The 17,997-nt window shown below is 39.4% G+C and overlaps 1 protein-coding gene and 1 pseudogene across 4 annotated transcripts in view; one reads left to right on the forward strand and one right to left on the reverse strand.

The window, feature by feature from the left end:
* The window catches only part of CEP135 (centrosomal protein 135), a 73,887-nt gene that overhangs the window by 35,229 nt on the left and 20,661 nt on the right, over window positions 1-17,997 (forward strand). For all 4 annotated transcript variants that reach the window (XM_066385550.1, XM_066385549.1, XM_066385551.1 and 1 more), the window contains 6 exons: window positions 2,590-2,667; window positions 8,953-9,104; window positions 13,832-13,947; window positions 14,021-14,175; window positions 14,546-14,601; window positions 15,697-15,865. In XM_066385550.1, coding sequence (XP_066241647.1) covers window positions 2,590-2,667; window positions 8,953-9,104; window positions 13,832-13,947; window positions 14,021-14,175; window positions 14,546-14,601; window positions 15,697-15,865 — 726 coding nt within the window. The remainder of the gene's footprint in view (window positions 1-2,589; window positions 2,668-8,952; window positions 9,105-13,831; window positions 13,948-14,020; window positions 14,176-14,545; window positions 14,602-15,696; window positions 15,866-17,997) is intronic.
* Window positions 7,387-8,094, reverse strand: LOC136405539 (small ribosomal subunit protein eS6-like; annotated as a pseudogene).

The following is a 17,997-nucleotide window of genomic DNA, read 5'->3' on the forward strand; positions in this document are numbered from 1 at the left end:
GGTCTTTTACTTAAACCCAGAATTAATCATCTCAGTCCTAAGCCTTCTCTAATAGTTTCCTGTTGTGCCGGTATCCTCCCAGCTGTCAAACCCAGGCATCATCACTGACCCCCTCCCTCCCTGCAAGCTCATATCCCTTAACCATCAAATCTTATCAGTGCTACCTCGTAAAGGATATTTAACCTTTATTAAGTCCTTTCCATGTAGGAGGCTCTGTGCTAAGTGCTTTTCTACATGGACTTGCTCAGTAAATCCTTTAAAAAATTTTTTGTTGACTGATTGATTTTTAGGGGGTGGGGGGAAAGAAAGAAACATTGATTTTGTTGTTCCTCCCTTGTTTATACATTCATTGGTTGGCTCTTTTTTTTTTTTTAATTTTTTTTTTTATTTTATTTTTTTTACAGAGATAGAGAGTGAGTCAGAGAGAGGGATAGACAGGGACAGACAGACAGGAACGGAGAGAGATGAGAAGCATCAATCATTAGTTTTTCATTGCGCCTTGCAACACCTTAGTTGTTCATTGACTGCGGGCCTTCAGCAGACCGAGTAACCCCTTGCTGGAGCCAGCGACCTTGGGTTCAAGCTGGTGGGCTTTTCCTCAAACCAGATGAGCCCGCACTCAAGCTGGTGACCTCGGGGTCTCGAACCCGGGTCCTCTGCATCTCAGTCTGACGCTCTATCCACTGTGCCACCACCTGGTCAGGCTCATTGGTTGGTTCTTTTATGTGCCCTGGCTAGATATTGAACCCCCAACCTTGTTGTACAAGGACGACACTAACCAACTGAGCTACCCAGCCAGGGTCTCTCAGTAAACCTTGGCATTGCCTTTTCAGATAAGTAATGCTTACAGATTTGGTCTTTGAGTTACAGTGAGTTTAACCAATTTGCTCAAGATCACCTACCTGTGAAGTCACAAGGAGTCTGGCTCCTAAGGTCTCAGGAATTTCTGCTGAATCTGTCTAGTTCTTTGTGTTCCCTTGCTGCCATTCTGTCCTGGCCATTGTTCTCAGCTGCATTAGGTTGTTAGCTGCCTCACAAATCTGTATTTCAAACCCAAGCCAGAGTCACCTTTCAAAGATATACATCCAGTCATGTCGCTTCCCATTTAAAATCCATTAACTGTTTTCAAGGATTTCAGTGATTGGCCTTTGCCTACTTCAAGTTCTAACTTCTTTTCCCCCTATTCCCCACCCATTTTTTTCCTCTACTCCAGGCTTTATGAACTTTCTCTTGCACCAGCTTTCTGCATAGGCTATTGAAAAATCCTTTACCCTTTCAATTCCCTTACCTGGCTAATTTCTAGTCATCCTTTAGAGCCAGGTTAAATAGTTTTCTAACAGAAAATGAATCCTAGACACTAGATTCCTCTTTAATATGTTGCCATAAAGTTCCTTTTCTAGCAAAATATGCATGGATTTTATTCTAATATCTTTTAAGGTTTGCCTTTTCTACTTCAGAGACTATGATGCTCACTACTGTATTTCTAAAACCTTGCTCAATGTGTGGTGTATAGTATACTCAATAATGGTTAAACGATTTAATAAATGAAAACATTTATATGGCACAGTGACTCAACCAAATATATAATGCAAACATCAGATGTCTTTAGTTATTTGTAATGAGTAACGTGGATGGAAGTATGAACTCGTAGCCCTGCCCCACTGGCTGAGTGGTAGAGCGTTGGCCTGGCATGTGGAAGTCCCGAGTCCGATTCCTGGTCAGGGCACACAGGAGAAGTGACCATCTGTTTCTCCACCCCACCCTACTCCTTCCCTGTGTTCTCTCTATCTCTCCTCTTCTTTCTCGTGTAGCCATGCTCGAGTGGTTTAAGCGAGTTGGCCCTGAGTGCTGAGGTTGGCTTCATGGCCTCGCCACAGGTGCTGAAATGGCTTAGTTGCCGAGCAGCAGAGCAGTAGCCCCAGATGGGTCGTGCACTGCTCTGAGGGAGTCTCGCTGGGTGGATCCTGCTCGGGGTGCATGCCAGAGTCTGTCTGTCTGCCTCCCTGCCTCTCACTTAAAAAATATTGGGGAAAAAAAGTATAAATTTACACTAGAAAAAGTCTCAGGAAACGCCAGCCTATCACTTGCCCTAGAATTAGCACCAGCAAACGTTGGATAACAAAAAAATAGCGCTGTGTTTACACTGTTGACCACCCACCCCATTCTTGAAACTGATGACTTGTATAGCCCTGTAGTGTTGTTTTCTGTGTCTTTCTTATCTTTTCTTTCTTTCCACTGTGTTCCTCTTGCATCTCCTCAGTGAAGACATACTCCTGAACTGACTTAATCTGCTGGTTTTCTCCCTTTATGCTTGTGCTAATGAATTGATCCATGTAAATCTTTATAAGTGAATCCATACTAATCTGTGTCTTCTGTTACAGTAACACACGAAGGTAGAGTGCTTTTGCTGTGGGTTGTTTTTTTTTTTTTGACAAAAGCATAATTTTTGTATAATTCCCAATTTTCTTTTTAAAACATTCTGTTATTTTTAAAAAGTAGAATGGTACTGGAGACTTGTATTACTTACTTTGGTAATTTTGTTGCATTATCTGATGTGAATAAACATCTTCTTTTTAAATTCTCTTTCAGACTCTCCAAGAAATGAGTCTTTTTGGAAAATCAGAATTAGAGAAAACTATTGAACATTTAACATATGTTAATCATCAGGTAATTATCAAACTGGATTTTGAGTATATTGTGTTGTAGGAATGACTATGTCAATTGTAGTTTTAATATACTGTATAGTCCTGATATTACAAAATAGTATGCTATAGAAGCTGTATAGTAATTATAGAGTGTGTACTCTAAAGATTGACTACTTGGGATCCAACCTTCTCTGTCATCTACTACCCGTAGGCAAGTTACTTAAACTTTCCATCCCTCAATGTCTTTATTTGTAAAGGAATAGTACTAGTACTTAATTTGTGGAGATTAAATTAGTACATATTTGGAACTTAGAAGAGTCACTGGCATATTATAAGCACTCAGTAGGTGTTAGTTATGCTTATTGTTGTTTTGCTCTTGTTAAAAAATCATATGCAGGCATACACAGTAAAATTTACTTTACTTCCTTATTGCTCTCTCTAGAAATAGGATTATTAACAAATTGGTATGAGTTCTGACAGTCTTTTTTCTCTTTGTGTTTCGTTTTGGCTAGTTTCCTTGACTATGTCTTCACTGTTTTTATTTGTCTACTGATTCTTTCACCTGTTTCTGTCAACTTTGGGTCGGTTGATTTTTTTCCTCCTCATCACGAGTTGTAGTGTCCTGCTTCTTCGCATGCCTGGTAACTTTAGATTGGATATCAGACATTGTGAATTCTACCATCTGGGTTGCTGGATAGCTTTGTATTCCTACTAATATGCTGGAGGTTTGTTCTGAAATAAAGTCAGATGGAGGTAGCTTAATTTTTTTTTCACTTTTACATTTAAGCTCATTGGGTGGGACCAGAGTAGCATTTAATCTTTAACTAATTTTGTTTCGCTATTGAGACAAAACCCTTTTGAATACACTTCATGGTGCCCCACGAATTAGGTTGTTTTTGAATGACTAGTGGGAATGGGAACTGTTCCTGGCCTTGCATGAGTCCTGAGTATTGTTCCCTCTAATTCTCTGATGGTTCTTCCCCTGGCCTTGGTGCATGTTTGACTCTGAACTCTGCTCAGCTGAAGACCACTAGACTCCACCTGGTTCCTTTCCCCATGCCACAGCCTGGAAATTCTTCAGGCAGTAATCTGGAGCAACCATAGGACTTGTCTCATTTGTTCCTGTCTCTTGAGTCACTGTCCATTGTTGCCTGATGCCAGTGTCTTGAAAACCATTGTTTTTATATATTTTTTTCCACTTTTTAGTTACAGGTAGACGAGTTCTTGTCACTCCAGCTTGCCTAGAAGCTGAAAGTGAGAATTAATGAACTGGAAAATATATCTAAAGTACTAGAAATCATTGGAAAAATACTAAGAGAAAATATAAAATAAGTTAAAGTCTCAGAGAATATAGTGAAAAGGTCTAATATATAGTCAGAATTCTAGGAGAATATAATAGAATGTAGGAGGAAAGGCAGCAGTTGAAGAGATAATGACTGATAATTTACTAGGTATTATAAAAACAAGGATCCTTGGATTCAGAATGTACAGTGAATTTTGGTAGTTTGAAAATAATACAAGATATGTGTGTGTAAATTTCTAGGATATTTATAGAATACATTATGCAACCTTATTGAAAGACATTAGCCCTGGCCGGTTGGCTCAGCGGTAGAGCGTCGGCCTAGCGTGCGGAGGACCCGGGTTCGATTCCCGGCCAGGACACATAGGAGAAGCGCCCATTTGCTTCTCCACCCCTCCGCTGCGCTTTCCTCTCTGTCTCTCTCTTCCCCTCCCGCAGCCAAGGCTCCATTGGAGCAAAGATGGCCCGGGCGCTGGGGATGGCTCTGTGGCCTCTGCCCCAGGCGCTAGAGTGGCTCTGGTCGCAACATGGCGACGCCCAGGATGGGCAGAGCATCGCCCCCTGGTGGGCAGAGCGTCGCCCCATGGTGGGCGTGCCGGGTGGATCCCGGTCGGGCGTATGCGGGAGTCTGTCTGACTGTCTCTCCCTGTTTCCAGCTTCAGAAAAACGTAAAAAAAAAAAAAAAGAAAGACATTAAAGAAGACCCAGAGAAGTGGAAATTATATCAGGTTTATATAAAAAAGGTGACTGATAATCATGTTATAAAAAGAATGAAAATTCTCCCTAAATTGATCTATGGAGTTGATGTAGTTCCATCTGAAATCCCAAGAAGGTTGTGTGTGTGAAACTTGCCAATAGATTTTAAAATTTACATGGAAGCAAAGAGCCAAGAATCACAAAGAAGGTGGTTTTTTTTACAATTTTTCCGTTGATTTGATAGAGAAAGAGGAAGGGAGGGAGAGAGAGAGAAAAGCATCAACTCGTTTTTCCATTTAGGTGTATGCTCATTGATTGCTTCTCACGTGTGCCCTGACCCCAGGGTCTAATTCACTACCTTGGTGTGCCAGAATGACACTTTATCCACTGAGCCACCTGGCTAGAGCGATCACAAAGAAATTTTTAAAGAAAAGAACATGAGGCCCTGGCCGGTTGGCTCAGTGGTAGAGCATCAGCCTGGCATGTGGATGTCCCGGGTTTGATTCCCGGCCAGGACACACAAAAAAAGCGCCCATGGGCTTCTCCACTCCCCCACTTCTCGCTTCTCTCTCTCTACCACTATCTCTCCTCCTGCAGCCATGGCTCAATTGGAGCCAGCTGGCCCCAGCCACTGAGGATGGCTCCACAGCCTACGCCTCAGGTGCCAAAAAATAGCTCCGGTTGCAACTGACCAAGGGCCTCAGATGGGCAGAGCATTGCCCCTATCGGGCTTGCCAGGTAGATCTTGGTCGGGGCACATGTGGGAGTCCGTCTCTGCCTCCCTTCCTCTCACTTACAAAAAAAAAAAAGAATATAGTGTGGTGTGGAAATTGTCCTATAAGATATAAAGACTTTAGAACCAGTAATTAAGAAAGGGTGGGAGTACACAGGGATTCAGAGAGAATGATAAAACCCACTAAAGAGCAAATCCAAAACCCACAAATATATGGAAACTTGTTATATATATATAAAGGACTCACTCAGATCAATGGGGAAAGGACGGATTATTCAGTAATTGTTTTAAGATAATTGGCTATTCATATACATGTGTATAAAAAAGTAATTGGGCCCTGGCCGGTTGGCTCAGTGGTAGAGCGTCGGCCTGGCGTGCAGGAGTCCCGGGTTCGATTCCCGGCCAGGGCACACAGGAGAAGCGCCCATCTGCTTCTCCACTCCTCCCCCTCTCCTTCCTCTCTGTCTCTCTCTTCTCCTCCCTCAGCAAAGGCTCCATTGAAGCAAAGATGACCCGGGCGCTGGGGATGGCTCCATGGCCTCTGCCTCAGGCACTAGACTGGCTCTGGTCGCAACAGAGTGACGCCCCGGATGGGCAGAGCATCGCCCCCTGGTGGGCGTGCCAGGTGGATCCCGGTCGGGTGCATGCGGGAGTCTGTCTGACTGCCTCTCCGTTTCCAGCTTCAGAAAAATACCAAAAAAAAAAAAAATAATAAATAATTGGATCTTAACATATCACACCACCAAATCAGTTCAAGGTTACTTGCAGCCTTAAATATTTAAGAAACAGCTATACTTTCTAAAAAAAAATTTTTTCTATTGATTTGAGAGAGAGGAGGAGAGAGAGAGAGTGAGAGAGAGAAGCATCACCTTGTTCCACCTAGTTGCTCCATTTAGTTATGCACTAATTGGTTGCTTCTTGTATGTGCTATGACTGGGGATTGAACCCACAACCTCAGCACACTGTGCAATGCACTATACACTGAGCCACCTGGCCAGGGCCTAGCACTCCCCACTCCTGCCAAAGAATTATTTGGCCCCAAATGTCAGTAGTTTCTAGCTTCAGCAACTGCTTTAGATGATTATTTTTTTAATTTAGAGAGAGAAAGAAGGAGGGACAGAGACAGACAGGAAATGAAAGAGATAAGCATCAACTCGTCGTTGTGGCACCTTAGTTGTTCACTGATTGCTTTCTCATATGTGCCTTGACTGGGGCGCTCCAGCTGAGCCAGTGACCCCTTGCTCAAGCCAGAGACCTTGGGCTCGAACCAGCGACCATGGGCTTCAAGCCAGTGACCATGGTATCATGTCTATGATCCTATGCTGAAGCCAGATGAGCCTGTGCTCAAGCTGGTGACCTTGGGCTTTCAAATCTGGGTCCTCAGCATCCCAGATCAATGCTCTATCCATTGTGCCACCACCTGTCTTTCTTGCATTTTAAGTCATTATTTAGTTTACTCCTTGTCGTCCATAAGGTGCTGAAGTAATTTGCCAACTCTTGTTTTCTGTCTTGTTCTCTATGTCCTTCTGAGCATATAATTTTCTTTTTCCTTTATTGTCATTTTAGCAATGTTTCCAGAGGGAGAGGAGATAAAATGTATGCGGCCAGTTTACAGTTTTAACTGGAAGACTTATATTTATTGCTAATATTTTTTGGTTTTGAGTTTTATATGTACTTTATTATTCCATTTCGTATTTATCTTTGTATATAAAATAAAATAGAAATCAACCTATTTTTTTCCTCCAGTGCATAGCTGTTCCAACTCTATTTTTAAAGAGTTTATTCTTTCCCACTTTCTAAAATGTTGCCTTTCCTAAATTCACACCTGTGTGTATTTGCTTGTCCGTTTCTATGTAAAATTCATACTGTTTTAATTACAGTAGCTTTCTAATTTATTTTGATATCTCATAAGGCAAGTCTGTTTGCATTCTTTTCCCATCCCTGATTTTTCCTGTTCTTCTTTTCTTTTTTTATGTCTGATCTTATTTATTTGTTCCTCATAGAAAATCTCTTTATTGACTGGACACAGCAATAGAAGCTCTCTGATTGCCTACGTCTCTTGACAATCTGTTCTGATGTTTTTATTTGGCCCTCTTTATTCTGTTAGCCTAAAGATTAGCATCTTCTGCAGCCTCATCCGTGTTTTTCTCAGTACGCTGTTCTTCAGAGCAGTACAACGTTTGTGTTACAGGATGTGTTGAGTAAAGAGACACTGAATCTTGGGTGCTTTTGTCCTAAGGTTCTTACCTTCTTTGTTTTGGGGCTTTCTCACAACGTACTTGTGGGCATCATCTTCTTTAGAGAGATTGAAATATTTGTGGATTCTGCTAGTTTTGGACCCTAGGCCACAAAGTACAGTAGTATCAGTGAGACCAGAAATGTCTTTCTCCCCTTTTTTTGCAATGACCAAGTTGAGAGCACTGAGTTTGGCATCCACAGTGTACCCGAACAGATTTACACCCTCTCTCTAGCCCTCCTTGGTCTGTAACAGGAATACCCCTTACTCAGCAGCAGGCGGACACGGCAGTGGGTCAGGATGCCCTGCTTCCTGGGGAAACCTCGCTTGTCATTCCCACACTGATTCGAGCCACATAACCCTTCCATTCTTCTCTCTGAGCATCAGCGGCACCTTCTGTGGCCATCCGCTTCTCATTACAGGTACGAAGTATGCGTGCAGTGATTCCCAGCAGCCAGTGGCTGGGAAAGATGTGCAGCTTCATCCTGAAGCCACGGCCACCACGAGATACAGCTGTTTCCTCTTAAATTTTTTTTTCCTACATAAATTTTAGAATGAAATCTAAGGCACCCTTCTTATTTTTAAAAAGGCTCTATTAGGATTCTTACTGAAATTTCATTGACTTTACAGTTATTCTGGGGAAGTTTAATATATTCCAGTATTGTGTTCCCATTCAGAAACAGGTGTGCCTTTACATTAAGTCAGGTTTTGTTTTCTACCCTTCAGGAAAGTTTTAGTTTCTTCATATGTCTTGCTCGTATTTTGTTTGGGTTACAGTATTTCCTGCTACGATTTTTCTTCAAATCAAGCCTATCTACTTACTGTTTTATAGAAATTCCTCAAAATTTTTGCTCTGCTAATTATTTTTGTTTTTATTGCTGTTATGGATATATTTTTTTCTTTTTTTATTTTCTTGCTTTTTTTGGTATCTGTTCTTTTATTTAGGTGATACTGAGAAGGAGAGGGAAATGTGTATGTCTATTCTAACCTGTAGAACCTAAAGTATATATATGACTTTTAAAATTTGTTTTTGATTTTAGAGAGAGAAGGGAAGGGAAAGAGAGAAAAAGAAACAATAATTTGTTGTTTCACTTATTCATGCATTCATTGGTTGATTCTTGTATGTGCTCTGTCCAGGTATTGAACCCACAATCTTGGTATCTCGGAATGATGCTCTCACCAACTGAGCTACCTGGCCAGGCCATGTACATATAAGTTTTATAGGACTTTTAAATAAATTTAATTTATATCCTTAGTTTTCTCCCAGAAATGTTATTAAAATATGCTTAAGGAAAACAAAACTGAGACATATACCTATTAATTTTTTTAATTTAAATTATAGCTTGAAAATGAAAACTGTGAAATAAAGTCTAAAATGTTAATAATGAAAGAATCAATGGAGTCATTAGAGAACAAAGCCAAATTCCAAGCTCAGAAACTGAGCCACATGACTGGTGACTCATCTCTTCAGAAGACAGAGATGAACTCACTTAGGTAAGTTCATTGAAGGTTTTGTTATTTCACCTCTGGTAATACCCTTTGAGTGTTAGTACCCAAAGTTGACCTTGCAGCTGCAGAATCAGCCTGGAGCTTTTGAAAAGTGTGGCTTTAGGGGCTGATCTCTGGAAGTTCTTGTTCACTGAGTGAGTCTGGGTAGGTTTGGAGTATCTGTATTTTTAGACTTTCTTATATTGATATGATTACAGTCAATTTTTTTGTACCTACCTTTTTCTAAAATCTCCCTGAAATGATACTTCAGTACTCCATAGTATACAGTTGACGAAAATTACAGAATTTTTTGTTACCTATGCCATTGTCCTTTCCTTTCTCAAAGAAATGTAAAAATCAGACTATTTAAATACAGAGTCTAAAAAGGTGATGTGTCTGAAAAAATGAGAAGCAGGTCATTATGAAAAAATAGGCTCTTATCTACAGGTCGGAGTTAGGTTATGAAGAAGTTGGTATGATAACCAAGAATGTCTGGATTCTACCTTATAAACAGAGAACAAACATTTTTAACCCAGAGGGTGACATGGTAGCATCCCATTTAAAAAGTGAGTTCTGGCAGAAATAGGGAGGTTGGATCTGGAGTCTTAGGAGGCGGATAGCCAACAATAGAGCCCAGGAGTCTGCATAAAACAGTGGCAATGACCCAGAGAACAGGGGCCATATTTAGGAAACATTTCTTACAGAAAATCAAAAGCATTGGATGAATTATATGGAAATGAGAAAAAGATACAGTAATATAGAATGTTTACCTGATGATAACGGGTGGTCAGCCACAAGTCAATTTAGAATGCAGAAGCCTGAAAGAAACAAAGTTAGGTTTTTTCTGGACTAGGCAGCTGCAATAAGTAAAAGACACTGAAAATCAGAAGAAGAGCATCACTGTGAAGAATCAGAGGAAATACTTCTGTAAATACACTTGCAGAGAGAAGCAGGAAAAGATTTTCAGATGTCAGTATGGCATTACATATGTAAAACCAAATCGGTCATGAAGTAGTAACAACTTGAGATCAGAAACGATGATAGTAATTATCATTATAGGAAAAGTTTTGTTTTGTTTTTTTAGCGAGAGAGAGACAGACAGGAAGGGGGAGATGAGAAGTATCAAGTCATAATGGCATCACTTTAGTTGTTCATTGATTGCTTCTCATAAGTGCCTTGACCAGGGTACTCTAGCTGAGCCAGTGACCTTGGGCTTCAAGCCAGCGACCTTTGGGCTCAAGCCAGTGACAATGAGTTCTTATTTATGATCCCACACTCAAGTTGGCGACCCCATGCTCAAGCTAGTGAGCTCGTGCTCAAGCCAGCAACCTCGGGGTTTCGAACCTGGGTCCTTAGTGACCCAGACCAACACTCTATCCACTGCACCACCACCTGGTCAGGCATTACAGAAAAAGATTGATAAATTAAAACTGTGTTAGTGAACAGAATAGATATTTCAGAAAACTTGAGTTGGTGAAATAGAAAACAAACTCAAGAAACTCACCTAGAATTCAGAACTCAGAAGGATAGAAACAAATGAGCAAAAAAGACATGGATCTCATATACAAACACTGAGAATTCTAAAATATATAGTAAAATAAACAGCAGAATTGAAAATCAGTGGAATAATTAGGAAAAGAAATGCCTGAGATTATATTTATAAGGGGTCCATGATTATCAAACAAAACTTAATGAAATGATTCCAGAGCTAGATGTGTCTATTTAATTAAGGAATGCTATAGCAGAGACTCATGGGGCATCTTTCTTTTTTTTTTTCTGCAGTGAGAAGCAGGGAGGCAGAGAGACAGACTCCCGCATGTGCCAGACCGGGATCCATCCGGCATGCCCACTAGGGGGCGATGCTCTGCCCATCTAGGGTGTTGCTTCATTGCAACCAGAGCCATTTTAGTATATGAGGCAGAGGCCATGGAGCCATCCTCAGTTCCCCGGGCCAGCTTTGCTCCAATGGAGCCGTGGCTGCAGGAGGGGAAGAGAGAGATAGAGAGGAAGGAGAGGGGAAGGGGTGGAGAGGCAGATGGGCGCTTCTCCTGTGTGCCCTGGCCGGGAATCAAGCCTGTTGCATCCATACATTGGGCTGATGCTCTACCACTGACCTTACTGGCAGGGCATATTTAATTTTTGCTCTTTTGCTGCTCTGACTACAAGTCTCGATAAGTTGGATGTTAGGTTAATAACTAAAGTAGAAGCTGCTTTTTCCCCCTTTGTTTTTCTTTACTTTTTTTTTTTTTTTTTTTTTTTTTTTTGCAAGTACTACATACATTCTATGCAGGAGAGCTAACTACATGGACCAGCCCCACTTCTGGTTCATGTCTATATTCAACTCCAAACTACAAGTACCATTGTGTATTTTTGTTATGCAGAATTACTAGTGTACCTTTTTCCCTTTGGACCAGCAGCTGACTGCATCTGGAATTTAATCCATTTTGCTTTTTCCTTCAGACATTTTGCTTTTCCCCCTCTCCCCTCTCCTTCCCTCCCCTCCTAGGAGGTCCTTAGCAGTCTGAAGCCCTAAGGCAGAGCTTTCAGTGCCCTCTCTTGGATACCCTAGTGCTAGCCTATAGCTCCTTTGGTGTTTTCTTTGTTAAACTAATACCCTTTTCTTCCCTGAGCTCCATCTGCTACTTCTCTCATCTGTGGGTGATTCAGTCACTGTTATAGGACAGAATCATGAGGGGTTTTCTACTTTATATAACTTGGGGAAATTGTATGCTTCCACTACTTTGTTTTGCTCTGACAGAAAAATTTTACTTATCTTGTCTCTGAGGAAAGTATATCAGTCATGTTCTCCATATCAGTTTATGTTGGTAAAACCATGAGTTCAAGCAGTCAGGTCCAAATCCAAAGCTAAACTCAATACAAACCATAATATCAAGCACTCTATGGAAGCAAAGCCACTTTATTCAAACCTCATGCCACCGTTGTAATAGAGATCTTGCTACCCCTTTAATAATCATGTTCTCTTTCCCTTGACATGAAGCTGTTGAGGAAGCTGGTACTCAGATAGATGAACCATGTGTTCCTTTCCATCCACTTGGTGGACCCATCTTCTCTTTCCCTTCCTGAGTCAGGCACTTCTTTCCCTATCTTCAGTAGAATATGAAAAGACAAAGTGATTTTTAAGACTCACCAAAAACATCCTTTATATGTATAATCAATCAAGGTGTTATTTTATCAACACTGGTATTAGGAATTAACCCTGCTAATGAACTTACATGTAAAGAGATCTTTACATTTCTACTTAGGATTTCAACATGGCAAACTATTTGGGGCTCAGTGGGCCATTCTATTTTGAAAAGACTCTGTATAGCTTATTGGCAGGTATATTCCCTTCCACATAGAAGAAGTTGGTCTCCCTGTGCAATATAGTAGAAAAACATTGATATCAAGTTAGACTAGACTGGATTTACATCTATTCTTTGTTTTGTTACATTGGACAAGTTAGTAGTTATTTGTTTCTATAAAATTGGAATACTGGTTCTAATTCTGGAACTGCTCTAGGAATAAATGTGTAAGTATATATAAAGGATCAGTACAGAGTTCTATGGTTATATCCTTCAGAGCAATAGCTGTAGCTTTTAAGGGTAGCTTGACTAAAAAACTAAAAAACAAAAAAAGAATAGCTTGACTACAGTGCAGTCACCTAGACTTACAACTTTATGAAATAAAACTTATCGAACATAGAATCTTTCTCCCTGGATTCTATTGTGTTGTACAATCTAAAGAAGTCATCCTCAACTTGACTTTCCTCCCTCCCTCTGAGTCATCATTCGCTTGACCTTAGAGTAGTCACTGCCATGTCTTTTACCTTTCCAAACACCTCACTGTTGCCAGTAAAACTTGATTTTCATGGAGCTGTCCCGTGGTTGCAGAATGCAAACCTCCTTCCCATTAGGCAGTTCTAAGCTAAGCCACCTTGGGTATCTTCCCTGTGTTCTCCTCAGAGGAACCCTAAAAGGAACCTTGGGAGTTCCCAGTAAATAGCCGAGGCGAGAGCATGATCTTCCCAACAAGTCAGGGTGAAGAACTCCTGGGTCAGGGCTAAAAGCATTCCATGGTCTCTAGATGACAGGAAAGCAAATTCTTGTTCCTCTGAAAAATAATCTCACTGATCAGTAAGAAATTACCCCGAAATTATCTTTATTTCTTCCATACGTCCTTTCTTTTGCTCCCTGAAACCAATCTTAAATCTTAAATCTTTATTGCATTACAATAAATGCTTACTTTTCAAGTTTATTGTGACATTCAGTTTACTACCTACCAGAAAAAGTCAGAAAAGGATGCAAAATTAAAAGCTCACTGGTGTGGATGGTCAGGATTTATGGATGACCCTTTGAAGTGGCCTGGCACTTTCTTTTCACCTTAAGGCTGGAAATAGATTTTAAGAGAAGAGGGTTGATGTTAGGAAACTGAGAAGAGCTTTAAACCTACCAGGAGCCTCTAGGAAAGAGCACACAATTAATTTGATTTTTATACTATATTATTTTTAGAAAGATGGAACCATTTGAAGAAGAATGGTGCATAGCAAGAAATAATATATAATATAATGCCATTAGTTATACTGGAAGAGCTTGAAAATAATTAGAGAAACTTTAAAACTAAGAAAAACAAACAAAATATTTAAAAAAATAAATTTTTTGAGATCTCTTACATTTTAAAAATTATTTCTACCAGAGATAAAGAATACCATATGTTTTTGTCCACTGACTCTTTAGGATAGTAAATGAGCAGCTACAACGGTCACTTGATGATTATCAGCACCGACTTTCTATAAAAAGGGATGAACTGGAGTCGGCTCAAGCACAAATTAAAATACTGGAGGAAAACATAGGTCAGTGTCTTTACATTGTGTTTTTGCTAATCCTCATTTACTTTGCGTAACCAGTCTTTCCTTTCATTTGTAGGTCAACTGCACCTTCAGATGACTTCGCAGGATCAAGAGGCTCATGTAATGAAAAAGACCATTGGTGTTATTGATAAAGAAAAAGACTTTCTTCAGGAGACTGTAGATGAGAAGACAGAACAGATTGCAAAATTGCAAGAAAACCTTGCTAATAAAGTATGTGACTTAAATATTGTTAACCAGCATCTGAACAGAAATGATTATTTCATTCTCTGGTACAAGTTAATACCTTAAATTTCATTCTAACTTAATATTTTGAATCTTCAAAAGTTCTATTTCTAGAATGTAATTATGTCTGATGTGATTACAACAAACTCAAGGAACAATTTAAGTTTTTAGAATGAGTAGAAATGTGCCAATATGTGAAGTACAGTTGGGACAGGGAAATGTTTACTTGGAGCTTTCATTTATAGCATAAATTATATAAATGGATTTGAACTGAATAAATGTGATAAATTATGTATATTTAACTAAAGGTATTCTTATATGAATTGTTTTGAATCTTAAATTTTTCTAATTTTTATAGGAAAAAGCTATTGCTCAGATGAAGAAAACATTCTCAGAATATGACTCTTCTCTGAGGTAAATAGTGTAGTGACATCCAGTTTTCTAAGAAATTTTCAGTGAATGCAGTTTTATTTAAGTAGCATCAGTCAATAGTTAAATTTTCATTTTTGTCCCTGGCCGGTTGGCTCAGTGATAGAATATCAGCCTGGTGTGTGGATGTCCTGGGTTTGATTCCCTGTCAGGGCATACAGGAGAGGCGCCCATCTACTTCTCCACCCTCCCCCTCCTCCTTCTCTCCTCCTGTAGCCATGGTTTGATTAAAGTAAGTTGGCCCCGGGCACTGAGGATGGCTCTATATGGCCTCCTCCTCAGGCTCCAAAAAATGGTTCTGGTTGCAGTGGAGCAAGGGCCCCAGATGGGCAGAGCATCGCCCCCTAGTGGGCTTGCTGGGTAGATCCTGGCTGGGGTGCATGTGGGAGTCTCTCTCCCCTTCTCTCACTAAATAAAAAAATTTTTATTTTCCATTTCTCCATTTTTGCCAATAGCAGAAGCATTATTTTCTCAGTCTCCTGCGTGAAAATATTATCCTCTTTAACTTTCTGCCATCTTCCTTCATCTACCTCTAAACACTTATGTCTTATTATTTTTTTACATGCCTACTTTCTCTTTGTTTCTACTGTAACTACCCTATACAGGCTCTAATTATTAAAATTTAGTTTATTTTAGTAGTAGCCAGTCTTGAATTTATTCTACATCTAAACCGATCTTGAACAAAATTTTACATTTTATGTCTAGTCTCTACTTCAAGACAGAAGTCACTAATAACATTTATTCTGTATACCCTTTTAAATTATGTAATTGTGGAGACCTAAACATTAAGTAAAGATTTGCCAGTAGAATCTGTTCTTATTTTATTATTTGCCAAATGAATTTCCTAATACTTGAAAGTCTTCTATTTTTACTTGACTTTTGGAATAATAAATTTATGTTGTCTTCATGTGCTCAGAATGAGCGGTAGAGAACTAAATTGTCTGCTTTACCAGTATCTTAACACAGTAGTTATAATTTATTGTATTCTTAGTATAGTTGATTTAGAGTACAGTTTTTTTTTAAATGAACTAAATTTTCCAAAAAGCTTTCTTTTCTATTTTCACGTCACGCACATAACAGCCAGCTAAAGGAAGCACTGACTAATCGGGACTGTGAGATAAGCAGCCTCCGGCGCCAGCTAGATGCAAGCAAGAAAGAGCTCGATGAACTAGGAAGAGCTAAAGAAATCTCTCTGAAGGAAAACAGAAGATTACAAGATGATCTGACTACAATGGCAAGAGAAAACCAGGTATGAGTACAATGCACACACTTTGATAGTTTTCTAGTACAGTGGTCCCCAACCCCTGGGCCGCGGACCGGTACCTGTCCGTGGGCCATTTGGTACCAGTCCGCAGAAAAAGGATAAATAATTTACATTATTTCCTTTTATTTATATTTAAGTCTGAACGATGTTTTCTTTTTTAAAAATGACCAGATTCCCTCTGTTACATCCGTCTAAGACTCACTCTTAATGCTTGCCTCGGTCACGTGATACATTTATCCGTCCCACCCTAAAGGGCGGTCCGTGAAGATATTTTCTGCCATTACACTGGTCCGTGGCCCAAAAAAGGTTGGGGACCACTGTTCTAGTATACAGTTTTATTGTAAATTCTTTGTTTTCCAGATCTTAAAGCTCTAAATATGTTTAAAAAAAATTTTTTTTTGAGTCAGAATATTTTAATCCAAATCTCATCATGCATTTTACTAATATTTTATTCACATAGTATAATAGGATAATACCACCTATATCTCCTAGTATTCTTTATTTTTTAAATTAATTTTACTAGGGTGACATCAATAAATCAGGGTACATATGTTCAAAGAAAACATGTCCAGGTTATCTTGTAAATCAATTATGTTGCATACCCATCACCCAAAGTCAGATTGTCCTCTGTCACCTTCTATCTAGTTTTCTTTGTGCCCCTCCCCCTTTTCCTCCCCCCCCCCCCAACCACCACACACTCTTATCAATGTCTCTTACTCTCGTTTTTATGTCCCACTTACGTATAGAATAATGCAGTTCTTGGTTTTTTCTGATTTGCTTATTTCACTTTGTATGTTATCAAAATCCCACCATTTTGTTGTAAATGATCCAATGTCATCATTTCTTATGGCTGAGTAGTATTCCATAGTGTATATGTGCCACATCTTCTTTATCCAGTCCTCTATTGAAGGGCTTTTTGGTTGTTTCCATGTCTTGGCCACTGTGAATAATGCTGCAATGAACATGGGGCTGCATGTGTCTTTACGAATCAATGTTTCTGAGTTTTGGGGGTATATAGCCAGTAGAGGGATTGCTGGGTCATAAGGTAGTTCTATTTTCAGTTTTTTGAGGAACCACCATACTTTCTTCCATAATGATTGTACTACTTTACATTCCCACCAACAGTGGATGAGGGTTCCTTTTTCTCCACAGCCTCTCCAACATTTGCTATTACCTGTCTTGTTGATAATAGCTAATCTAACAGGTGTGAGGTGGTATCTCATTGCAGTTTTGATTTGCATTTCTCTAATAACTAAAGAAGATGAGCATCTTTTCATATATCTGTTGGCCATTTGTATTTCTTCCTGGGAGAAGTGTCTGTTCATGTCCTCTTCCCATTTTCTTATTGGATTGTTTGTTTGTTTGTTGTTGAGTTTTATGAGTTCTTTGTATATTTTGGATATTAGGCCCTTATCTGAGCTGTTGTTTGAAAATATCATTTCCCATTTAGTTGGCTGTTTGTTTATTTTGTTGTCAGTTTCTCTTGCTGAGCAAAAACTTCTTAGTCTGATATAGTCCCATTCATTTATTTTTGCCTTCATTTCCCTTGCCTTTGGAGTCAAATTCATAAAATGCTCTTTAAAACCAAGGTCCATGAGTTTAGAACCTATGTCTTCTTCTATGTAATTTATTGTTTCAGGTCTTATATTTAGGTCTTTGATCCATTTTGAATTAATTTTAGTACAAGGGGACAAACTGTAGTCGAGTTTCATTCTTTTGCATGTGGCTTTCCAATTTTCCCAGCACCATTTGTTGAAGAGACTTTCTTTTCTCCATTGTGTGTTGTTGGCCCCTTTATCAAAAATTATTTGACCATATATATGTGGTTTTATTTCTGAACTTTCTATTCTGTTCCATTGGTCTGAATGTCTATTTTCCTGCCAATACCATGCTGTTTTATTTGTTGTGGCTCTGTAATATAGTTTGAAGTCAGGTATTGTAATGTCCCCAGCTTCGTTCTTTTTCTTTAGGATTGCTTTGGCTATTCGGGGTTTTTTATAGTTCCATATAAATCTGATGATTTTTTGTTACATTTCTTTAAAAAATGTCATTGGAATTTTGATGGAAATTGCATTAAATCTGTATTTTGCTTTGGGCAATATGGCCATCTTGATTAT

Source organism: Saccopteryx leptura, chromosome 5 (genome assembly GCF_036850995.1).
Source record: "Saccopteryx leptura isolate mSacLep1 chromosome 5, mSacLep1_pri_phased_curated, whole genome shotgun sequence".
NCBI classification, from domain to species: domain Eukaryota; kingdom Metazoa; phylum Chordata; class Mammalia; order Chiroptera; family Emballonuridae; genus Saccopteryx; species Saccopteryx leptura.